Genomic DNA, 11,790 nt, shown 5'->3' with positions numbered 1-11,790 from the left:
TTGACAAGGGGTAGGTCGGGCACCCCGGTATGCCTGACAAGTGTAGGTTGAGCACCCGGATATGCTTAGCAGGGTAGGCCGGTCACCCAGATATACCTGACAGTATGTTTATGGTATGGTATGTGGTATGATGAGGGAACTCACTAAGCTTTGTGGTTACAATTTTAGTTTTTGTTTCAAGTCCTTCTTCTTCGAAGGGAAAGGAACCGGTACGGTAGCAACGCATCACACACACGATTTCTGCATATAAGAATCTTGAGATTTGTACTCTCACATTATTACTATGCTATGACATGATTTTGAGACTTATGATCTATGGCTTTTTATGAAATGAAATAACTTGATGATGTTTTCTATAAATTGTTTTATAAATCGCTATATCAAAAATGAAAATTTTGGTCCGTGTTTTTGGGATGTTACATACTCGTTAAACGAGAAACGTGGAGTATGATGCTTCCGACCTCAAGCACACTGTTGATAACGTGTTGTGAGGTAAATTAACCCAGCTTAATGATCATGCAAAGATTCTCATTAGACAATGTTAATGTGTGTTCTCTTAGAAAAAACAAGAATACATGAAAACCCTTTATATAGGGCAATGAGTGGGTGAACCAAAGGTTGTAACCTCCAGTGGCCAATTCTAGAATTTTTTTGTTGGGCGCATTTGCGACCATCTATATAGCTGACTTGTAAAATGGCCAAATAACTAGTCTGGTCTTATGTTTTTTTAGACCCTCTATTCGGTTCGGATTCTAGTTCTTTTGGTTTGGTTTTGTTTTTTACGGTTCGGTTTCGTAACTATATTGCTAAAGTATTTTGGTTCAACATAGCACATACAAAAACATCCAAACTTGTGACTAGATTGCTAAACTAGTTTGCATAATATATATAATTAGCTATGTACTTAAAAGTACATAAATATTTTTATAGTTTGCTTTATATCGATTGGTAGCTAAGTACTTAAAGTACTTGAGATAACTAAATTATAAAAATACCATTAGATGCCTATGGGGTTGATAATTTATTAATAAGTTGATATAACAATAGATAATACCTTATCAAATGAAAACAAGTAAACTGAATTTAAAATTGAAAAATATTTATAAGTTAGTTAAAGTTAAGTAGGAAAAAGAAATGACTTACCAAAGACAAAGAAAAAAATAACAAATACGTGTTGACAGTTGTTTACCAAAGAACCATAAAGAACCAACCCACATCAATTTGAAAAAAAAAGGATATGATCAATTATAAAAAGAGGAATATATATACTGTCAAAGAGATATTCTACTTACTTTTAAGTTAAATTTCTTTTTTCCAAATTGAGTCGGGGGCATCCATAATAATAATGTTTTTAAGGCCATTTTTCTAGTATAAAATATGAGGTAATTGAATTGGCATTGGGGGCATGCGCCCCCATATCTTAAAGGGTGTACATAAATGCTACTAATGAATAAAATAGATATGAGCAATCACTACCAACATAAATGACCAATCACTACCATCATAAATGAGTTACAATAAATGCTACATAATATGTTTATAAAAATTGGATAGCTTGTTAAAGTTAATGTTTTGGAACAGGTTCATTTATAACTAAATATGGAGGTTTTTAAACTTCTATGAACACTACTGCGAGGAACCTTAAACTAAACGAATTAGCATATTGCCATGATCTATGTTCAGAAGTGACCAATAGCAAACTAAACGAATTAGCATATTGCCATGATCTATGTTCAGAAGTGACCAATAGCAAACTACCGATCAAATGCCACCAATCAAACATCAAACCAATCTTGGCACAGTTTATTTGACAAATAGAAAATAGAAAAACTTATAAGGCTATAAAGGTTTCATTCTTCCGCCTAGCAACAATAAAACTCCAACAGTTTTTACATGATTCATTGGTCATTAATTAAATTAGAAATGATTTTCATATTCATTACATAAAAGATTATCTTCATATCCAAAACAAAAGCCAAAGAAGATCATCACAAATAAACATCAAACTATGATCACTTAATTTGTATGCTTTTATTCATTAAAGAGGTTCTATATAAAAATATAATAACAAACATACAGAGTTGAAATGATAAGAAGCAAACCCTAAACATGAAATCCACCACACATTTTCCTTTTCCTTGCTTAAAATCTTAATAAGGGCATCAACAAGTCCTCTACACCTCGTAACTGCAAAACGAAATAATGTTCGTGATGTGTGAATGACCGCATGTCACAAAATGGGATTTATAAATTAAATATTTATCAAATTATGTTAAACATTCGCTTCAATAACATGTAAGAAAACGTTTAATACTAAAGTCAATGATGTTACAAGTAATTACCTTCCATATAAATCTATAGAATGACTCAATGGCTTCGTCGCTTTCGAGATCAACCGAGTTTGCTTCTTTCCATAGTATAAAACCAAGAATGCTATGACAGATTACCTATTGATAATAACAGTTAGATGATCTAATGTTTTCATGGGCTTGTAATTAAGTAATTCCATCTGAAATCTGTTGGTAATTACCTTTAAAGAAGTGTGTCAAAATGGGACCCAAATTATACAAGTTAAAGCAAAATATAGTTTTAGTTCAATAAGGTTATCAAATATATGTTTACCATTATCCATCCGATCCAAAAACCTGTTGATGATAACCCTATTAGTATTGCCACACCGTATGCCATTTCAAGGAGCCATATACAAAACCAAAACACCTGCAAAAATATTCAACCTTTTGTTTTAATTACAAAAAATTGCAGAGCGATTTGGAATTGGTACCAAAAGATCATCAATCATGATATATTTACATCTATATATAGGTTTGGAGCTCACCGGTTTTTTCCCAACTTTCAATGCAAATGAGTTAACTCCATTTATCTTGTCTCCCTCGACATCGGGAATGTCCTAAAACTCACAATTCATATATTATTATAAGTACAATATATATGAACATAAATAATACAAGATATACTTATTTTATTAGTAGCTAGGAATATATGTACCTTAAGTAGTGCGATAACTAACCCAAAGATGCCCGATATTCCAGATAAAAAAATAATATGCTTCGAAAGCAGGAGTGACCTTCCATATATGCATGTCTGTAATGTTCATCTCAGTTGAATATAATTATGGTCGAAAAAGTAAGACTTTTTTGTTCAAACATAATGTTTATGTAGCTAGTTACGTAAAGATTTATGTTTGGATAAATTTGTGTAAATAATCAACCTGTACGTGGAGGTAGAACAAAATATTAATGCATACGCGTCCTAAAGAAATGGACATTGCGGCAAGTGCAGGATTGTTCTTCCATCGTAGTAACGGTAGCTACAAGTAAATATGCATTAATTAAGATGTATATAACTATGAAGTTTGACATTTTGAACGTTAAAATTGTAAATGAAATGCACAGATAAAGAAATTAGACTCACGTGAACAGAATAGGCTGTTGCAAGAGCATACCATATCAAGAGACCCAACTTTAATGGCCAGGATTTGGTACTCCATCCAAGGCAAAAACCCTAATAACCATAGAAAATAGTCAAACACAGCATTAATTGTTTCAAGGCTAAGATTTGATATTAATTTTAGTTTATTGATCGATCCTACCAAAATAGCGTACAAAGAGGTGATGCGAATGGCATTTTTAACTGAAAGCTCGCCTAATGGCAATGGCAAATATGGCTTGTTAATCTTGTCGATGTCAATATCGGAGAGTTGATTTATGGCTGAAACATACGAGGTGGCTAAACTGCCACCAATGAGAGCCTGAAATATGACCAAAGCAAATATATATATATATATATATATATATATATATATATATATATATATATATATATATATATATATATATATATTAGTTTATAACCCGTGGAAACCACGGTTATAAAACTAATTAAACATTTATAGTAAAAACTCAAAATTATTAATCAATTATTTTAGATAAATATTAATTAAAAGATATTTTTATTAATTATATTAAATTATAATAGTTGATTCAAAGAAATATGTAAAATTAATTTTTAATATATATTAGATATTTTTTATTTGTGATTTAATGAAAAAATAATATAAAATTTAAATTTAAAATTTAAAATTTAAAATAGTTAATATATACATTGACAAATAGCATCGCATTAATGAGGTTAATGATGATATTTAATAAATTTAAAATGGAATAAATAATAGATTGAAATGTCTAATACGATGACACATAGCAAAAAAACTACTCATTTATTAGTATAGGGATATATATATATATATATATATATATATATATATATATATATATATATATATATATATTACAGTAGCAAGTCGAGAATAAAAAGTCACATGGTTCCTAAACCATGTTCAACCAGACCGATAAAAATATGGTTTAGATAACTAGACCGCACCGGCTGGTTCGATCAATTGAAGTAGGAACCGTTCTTGTTACCCGTTTTTAATCTAACAAAAACTCTTGTTAGCAATTAGTGGCAACGGCACCGGTTGGACCTTTAAGAAAAAAAATATTTATAAATATATGTATTATAAAAACAAATGTAAAAACGGATTTAGAATAAAAAGCACTCCAACTAATTGGTTTTTAATTTATTAGCTAAGTCACAGCTAGCCGTCACACACAAACTTACCTTAAAATTTTCTATCATTGTTTTATTTATAAGACATCATCTCTCACCTATATTGTGTAGTTAGTCATGTCGCACTAACTATAAATGGTCAATATATCCTTTTAAATCAAATAATTTTTATAAAACATATATTTTTTCCTTGTTTTTTGTTTAGGTAGATCCTTTATTATTTTTAAGGTAGATCTGTTTTCGGATATATAATTTATAGTAAGTATTGAAAGTTTAAGTGGGTCAAAGGACCAAACTTGTGATATAGAAGACTCGCCTCTCTCTCTCTCTCTATCTATCTATCTATCTATCTATATATATATATATATATATATATATATATATATATATATATATATATATATATAGTTAGGTTATTATTGTGTTCTAACTATCTATTGTGTGCATGTAGGATTGATTGTGGACCAATAATTTTAATTATTTTAAGATAATTAGTACATATTACATGTTGGAGATATAATGAGTATTAATAATATATTCAACATTTAATATGTATTAATTGTTTTTTTAAACTAACTAAAATAATTGATCCAGAATCAATCCTATATGCACGCAATAGATAGTAGAAACATTTGAATCAAACTCTTTTCTCTTTCTCTCTCTCACTCACTCTCTCTCTCTCTCTCTATATATATATATATATATATATATATATATATATATATATATATATATATATGTATATAGTTTTATATTATTTGCCAAGTATCACTCTAATACAACTTCCTTATTAATATTATATCATATGTCATATAGATATATTAGATAATTCATTTGAAAATTCAAATTTACATTTTCAAAATATATGTTAAATTTGAAGTTATAATAACTTTAAAATTTTGATATGTATCTTAATTAATAATTTATTTAAAATGACTTATTTAAAATAATTATAAATTTTTATTATAAAAGTTTAATTAATTTTATAACCATAGTTCCCATACCTATTCTAATCAATAAATAGTTTTAATCTTATTTTACCAAGTGTCACTCTAATACAACTTCTCATTAATATTATATAATGTGTCACGTAGATATACTAGACAACTCATTTTAAAATTCAAATTTACATTTTCAAATTATATTTTAAATTTGTAGTTATAATAACTTTAAAATTTTTGATATATCTCTTAATTAATAATTTATTTAAAATAATTGATTAATAATTATAAATTTTTATTATAAAAGTTTAATTAATTTTATAACTGTGGTTCCTACATGTTATGAACTAATATATATATATATATATATATATATATATATATATATATATATATATATATATATATATATATATATAGGGTTAGGTTCATTTGAGACCACCTATATTTTGTGAGACCGTGAGACGCATTTTTTTATTTATTTTTATTTTTTTTAGTTAATTCATGTTCCGAAAATAATAGTTAAAAAAAGAATTTTTTTTTTTATTTTTCCATTTATTTTGCATTTTAAAATTATTTTTAGAATATGTACAGTGTAATATTATATTTAGAATATTTCACGTATTTTTCAAAAAAAATAGAATTTTTATTTTTTTTATTTTTTTTAGTTAATTCAAGTTACGAAAATAATATTTAAAAAAAGAATTTTTAGATTTTTCAATTTATTTTGCATTTTAAAATTATTTTTTAGAATATATCAGTGTAATATTCTATTTATAATATTTCACGTATTTTAAAAAAAAACGGATTTTTTTTTTTATTTTTTTATTTTTTTATATTTTTTTTAGTTAATTCAAGTTCCGAAAATAATATTTAAAAAAAGAATTCTTGGATTTTTCCATTTATTTTGCATTTTAAAATTATTTTTAGATTTGTTATCACGGTCTCACAAAATTAGAATGATCTCAAATGAACCTGAACATATATATATATATATATATATATATATATATATATATATATATATATATATATATATATATATATATATATATATATATATATATATATATATATATATATATATATATATATATATATATCAAATTTATTAATTCACAAAATAATTAAATTAAGTAATCATGGTATAAGAAGAAGCTGGCCAACCTGCAAAACTCCAGTGAGAAAAGATGGAGTAAAATCTGAAAGTTTGTGGACGGCAAGTAAAGACGTTGAGATGATGGACAACACCTACTCGATCAAGGACATGGTTAAATAAATTTCACGAACAACATAGTGGACGTAAATTAAATAAAAGAAGAAAGGATCATGCATATTAACACTTGGTATCAGATATAATGTATAACTGGTGGCAAAATTCCTAAAACTAAAACGTGAATACTTATTTACAAGAAATATATATGCACCAAAATCTTGGCGACTACTTTATTTGTCGCCAAATATTTTTGTTTCTAAAACTTTTTTAAATTGTAAACGATGAAGACTCTTTGCAATCAATATTTTGTTTGCCATGACTCATATATATTGGCGCTAAATATTATTTACAGTATATTGTAGTGAAACTGATCACGTATATGTTGCAAGTTTTTGGTAAGAATAAAAATCATATATACCGCTCCTCGAATAGTGTAAACTTTTGCATATCTGTAAATAACTTTGAACGTAGCTCCAAGTGATTTGCTATGAATTTGAGGACGAACACCTGCAGACCCATGTGGATTGGGAGCAGCGCTTGCCAGAATTCGTGCTCTCTGTCTTGGATAGTTCATTTTACGACTTGGTTTGGTGATTCAGTCACCCAAATTTGACAATTTAATGCCGAAATCCAATTTCTGATTCAACCCTTGAAACTTCTCATTTTCCATATATAGACCAACAATAAATGCAAAAGAAGTTGGCTGGTGGAATTGCTGACGCCCTTTGGCTTTTTTTAGTTAACAACACAATTTTTGATGTACGTATCTTCTTCCTTGAATTGGTGCATCTTTTAACTTTTGTAATTAATCTAGTCCCATCTTGGAAGTTAGATCCTTCTGGTAAGTTCTCTGTTCGATATGTCAAAATCCATATTAATGATACACATCTTCCAACCGGTAATTTTGTGACTCGTTTGAATAGATTGATACCAATAAAGATTAATGTCTTTATTTGGAGAGTTATGATGGATCGTATTCCAACACGAAGGAATTTAGATAGACACATCGTGGAAGTTGAGTCAATATTGTGTCTGATATGTAGTGATGTTTGTCATTTGTTCTTTAAGTATTATCTCGCTCGTCAGCTTTGGTCACAGATTGGACGTTGGATGGAAATACAATTGCTTTTGATTGCTTCTTGTTTGTGATAGAGTGGATTGATACCTAGCATGTAGCTTGTTTGAAGCTTGGGACTTTGGACTCGGTATGTATGACGGTCATGTGGGTTCTTTGGACTTTGGACTTTCAAATTGGATGGCTGAATACCCCAATTCTTAACTAGTGTGTCCTTTTTTGTATGTTGCTAGCTCCTAGCTAGCTTTTGTTTTTAATTTATGCTTGTTCTCCAATATATATATATATATATATATATATATATATATATATATATATATATATATATATATATAGCTTATTTTATTTAAAATAATTATTGTGTTTTTGTATGCATAAATGCGAGCCAATCATTTTACTAATTTTAAGAAAAGTAATAAATACATATTATTGAATTAAATATAATCGAAAAATATCATCTAATTTAACTAGAATGATATTTTAGTCAATTAATATAGATTTAATAAATGAAATGTGCATATTTTAAGGGATTATAAATTCTATTAATTTTAAAAATCTGATTTTACGAATTATAAAGTTTTTAATTCGGGTATTCTGATAGAATATGTTTGAGTATGTTCAAAAATAAAAATATTCTAGTACTATAAAATAATAAAAATATTCTTGAACATATTTCTTGATCATGACTTTAAAAAATTCTTATAGAAATAAATTCTCGAACCAACAATTGAAGAATTAAAACGAAAATTACATTAATTCTTATAGAATACATGTAACAATTACTAAGAATTACATTTATTGTTAAAAAATAAAATTAAAAAACTTTCAAATCGCGAAAAAAATATCAAAATCTAACAAATACACTAATTCATTCTAAAATAATAATGTTGCTAAAAGGCGTCGTTCAAATTTCGTGGTCCGTTCTTCAAGCATCAACTTCTGTGGAAACAAATCCAATGAATAAATTAGTGAGAAAATATTCATATTTCATTCCAACATCATTGGAATTCGTGATTCCATTCTGATAGAATTGGAATTCATTTACCAATAATTATATTAATTCGGTGCATTGTAACAAATATGTTCATGATTATCATAAAAAAAAATTCTTTTCTGATAGAATACTATAAACGAAGAAATATCATTCAGTTGAAATACCATCTTAATTCTTCATTTTGACGAAGAGATACCATCGTAATTGCATAGTCCTGAAAAGATGAGGTACAAGAAATGTAATTTCACCAAAAAGCAATAAAGTGAACTAAACCAATGTAAAATTGAAGAAATTAGATACCTTTATGGTAATAGAGTCGGGAGGTATCATTTCAGCAGGAGGTTGATCCCATTCACTATGGGCATTGAGTATAAAAGTAAGAAAATGTTTGTTTTTATAATCTTGTTCAAAGTACTAAAATATATACATGGTCAACCAAACATGTCAATGTCATTTTCGTAATTAACTCCCCAATGAAGAACCCATTTCCCTAGAAGGTTACATCCTACAGTTAGTTGCCAATTTTCCTCATCCTTACCACTATCTAATCTAATTAGTATCTTTCATTCCACCTGTAATTGATATTGAAAAGACCATGAGACCAATATATTTACATTATAGTTTCTTTCTTGTAACTGTTTTCTCCATCCTCCATTGCCTAAAATGAGCTGCATTTTGATTTGTTATGCCAAACATTGCATCACTCAACAAATTGAAATGAAACGTTTTGCAAATTTGACATCAAAACTATTCTACTTTAACTTTAGTAATTGTTATCACAGCAGATTTAACAATCGGATAAAAACAATGTGCATATATAGTGCTCTAACAGAGAGAAAACCTATCCCCAAATTATATGGTCCTAACATCCATGGTTTGCGGTCTTTCTAGATGACCGTGTGACACATCGTTTGCAGGCACTTCAGTGTTCGTGGGCTAGAGTGATGTTGGTCCCTTGTTCGCGGCCACCGTAAACATCACGTGGGAATCGGGAGGTGTATCGTTGGAATTGGCATCGTTTGTACCGATCCTGAACGACACCGCGGGGTACTTCTACTTTGCAAAGTCGGAGTAGCAAAATTAGAGTCACGAGGTTGGAGTTTCGGGTGGAAGTCATGAGCCACTTAGAGCATTCGGCTGGCCGTGCACACAAGTAGTGAACGTGATGCTTGTTTCTGTTGGGTTAGGTAGCACTAAGAGACACTTTTCTATCAATTGGTTGGATAGAAATAATAAAAGGTTGAACATGTAACAAACGGTTGGTTGCGTATTAAAAAGTTGAATATATAACAAAGGTTGATTATTAACAAAAGGTTGGTTGCATATTAAAAGGTTGAATGTATATCAAAGGTTGCTTATTAATAAAAGGTTGAACATTTAAAGGTTGCTTATATATAAAATGTGATTAATTATATGCTATGTGGTTGCTTATGTGGTATTTGGCTGATCATATATGTTATGTAGTAGAATTGTGATTCAACATATATGCATGTATGCGGTTAAATAATTATGATATACGGTCGTTTTCTAAGTGGTATTTGTTTATCATTTTTATGCTTCATCATAAAATTAATGATTGACCCATTTGGGGTTTGTATGTTTTATGTGCAACTTTTTGAACTTACTCAGTAGGGGTGACACTCGTATCTTTTCTCTTTTGTGCCTTATGATTGGTGCAGACAGTTTAGAAGATTGGCCTTGGTGAGAGGGGTTCTTATGGGTAGTAGTCTTATAGTAACAATACCACTCTTGGACATTCTTTGATTATTTACCTTAAGTACTTTTGTTTACATTTTAAATGGTTTGGAATTTCGTTTGAGTTTTCAGAGTAACGTTGTGGTTTTGAAAATGTTTGGAATTAAAACTAAGTCTTCCGCTAACGTATTTTGTTAAATAAATGTTTTAAAAAGAAAAAAAAATCATGGTGAAAATCACGACGTTACAAGGTGGTATCAGAGCCATGTTATGAGTGAACTGAATTCAAATGACGGTGTTCATACTCACATCTTAGTTGGCTCAATTAAGACCTTTAGGTACTTAGGGGGGGGGGGGGGGAGGGTGTGTGTTGAGCGTTGTAGGATAATTGCTTATAAACTTTCCCTTTATAATATTTGTATATGCATTTAAAAAGAAACTCTTTATAAATTAGGATAATGTCGAATGTTGAGGAGAATATGAATGCTGGAGGCGCGGGAGGCAGCCAAAGCAATCGTACTCCCGGTTCACTGTCGTTCATGTTTCAGACCCCACCCATTAACCGCCAGCCACGAGCCCAACCATCACCGAGCACATGTAGCACAGGGAGTGCCGAAATCATTGCGGACCTTTAGGAGCAGCTCCAGGAGTGGGATAGGGCGTTGGAGCAGATACGGCAGGCGATGCGTCCCGTCTGACTATTGCCATCTAAGGGTGAGAACGAGGGTGGAGATCAATCGTTTGATGACGAGTCACATAGTCGTTCCGTGCCAAGGCAGGAGGTCGTTGGAGCTGTCAGAGGCCGAGGGAGTTCATTCAAAACCTTCATGTACTATAAGCTGCCTACCTTTAAGGGAGGCGAGAGTACTGTGGCATGCCTTCGTTGGATTAGAAAGATGGACCAAACCTTCCGATCTGGTTAATTTACTGAGGACCAGAAGGTGAATTATGCGGTGCGAACGTTTGACAAGGAAGCACTCGAGTGGTGGCACACTATTGACGCACGACTCACTGAGGTCACTCGGAGGGTTATGACTTGGGAAATTCCTAGTAAGAAGGTGAAAGATCGTTTCTGCAGTGAAGGCAACATATAACAGGCCCAACGGGAGTTTTTGACTTTTCAGAAAGGTAGCATGACAATTGTTAAGTATAACACCACCTTTACTGAGAAGTCACAATTCGCTACTGATTACTACCCGACCGAGGAGAAGTTGATTTGTCACTATGTGGAGGGGTTACCATTTGAGTACCGTGCAGTTGTGAGATTGAATACCACTTTGGT

At 30.1% G+C, this 11,790-nt stretch overlaps 1 protein-coding gene across 1 annotated transcript; it reads right to left on the bottom strand.

The window, feature by feature from the left end:
• Positions 1-2,009: 2,009 nt before the first annotated feature.
• Positions 2,010-7,335, bottom strand: LOC145039180 (homogentisate phytyltransferase 1, chloroplastic-like). The gene is made up of 10 exons (XM_078987286.1): positions 7,163-7,335; positions 6,696-6,779; positions 3,611-3,769; positions 3,433-3,522; positions 3,230-3,328; positions 3,007-3,102; positions 2,837-2,908; positions 2,623-2,718; positions 2,343-2,447; positions 2,010-2,187 (listed from the first exon to the last, which is right to left on the bottom strand). The coding sequence occupies exons 1-10, from the start codon at positions 7,316-7,318 to the stop codon at positions 2,143-2,145; spliced, it is 1,002 nt and encodes a 333-aa protein (XP_078843412.1). The 5' UTR covers positions 7,319-7,335; the 3' UTR covers positions 2,010-2,142.
• Between the last annotated feature and the right edge of the window lie 4,455 nt (positions 7,336-11,790).

The sequence above is a fragment of the Lactuca saligna genome, chromosome 4, assembly GCF_052625555.1.
Source record: "Lactuca saligna cultivar CGN05327 chromosome 4, ASM5262555v1, whole genome shotgun sequence".
NCBI classification, from domain to species: Eukaryota; Viridiplantae; Streptophyta; class Magnoliopsida; order Asterales; family Asteraceae; genus Lactuca; species Lactuca saligna.
Note: the sequence above shows the minus strand (reverse complement) of the source record. Positions and strands in the feature narration are given on the sequence as shown.

Excerpts from the sequence above, each read along its gene's own strand:
- LOC145039180 (XM_078987286.1), bottom strand. The coding sequence starts at position 7,318 with ATGAACTATCCAAGACAGAGAGCACGAATTCTGGCAAGCGCTGCTCCC. Across the intron at positions 3,770-6,695 it reads TTCTCACTGGAGTTTTGCAG|GCTCTCATTGGTGGCAGTTT; the intron begins GTTGGCCAGCTT and ends GTCATATTTCAG. Across the intron at positions 3,523-3,610 it reads CCTCTTTGTACGCTATTTTG|GGTTTTTGCCTTGGATGGAG; the intron begins GTAGGATCGATC and ends TATGGTTATTAG.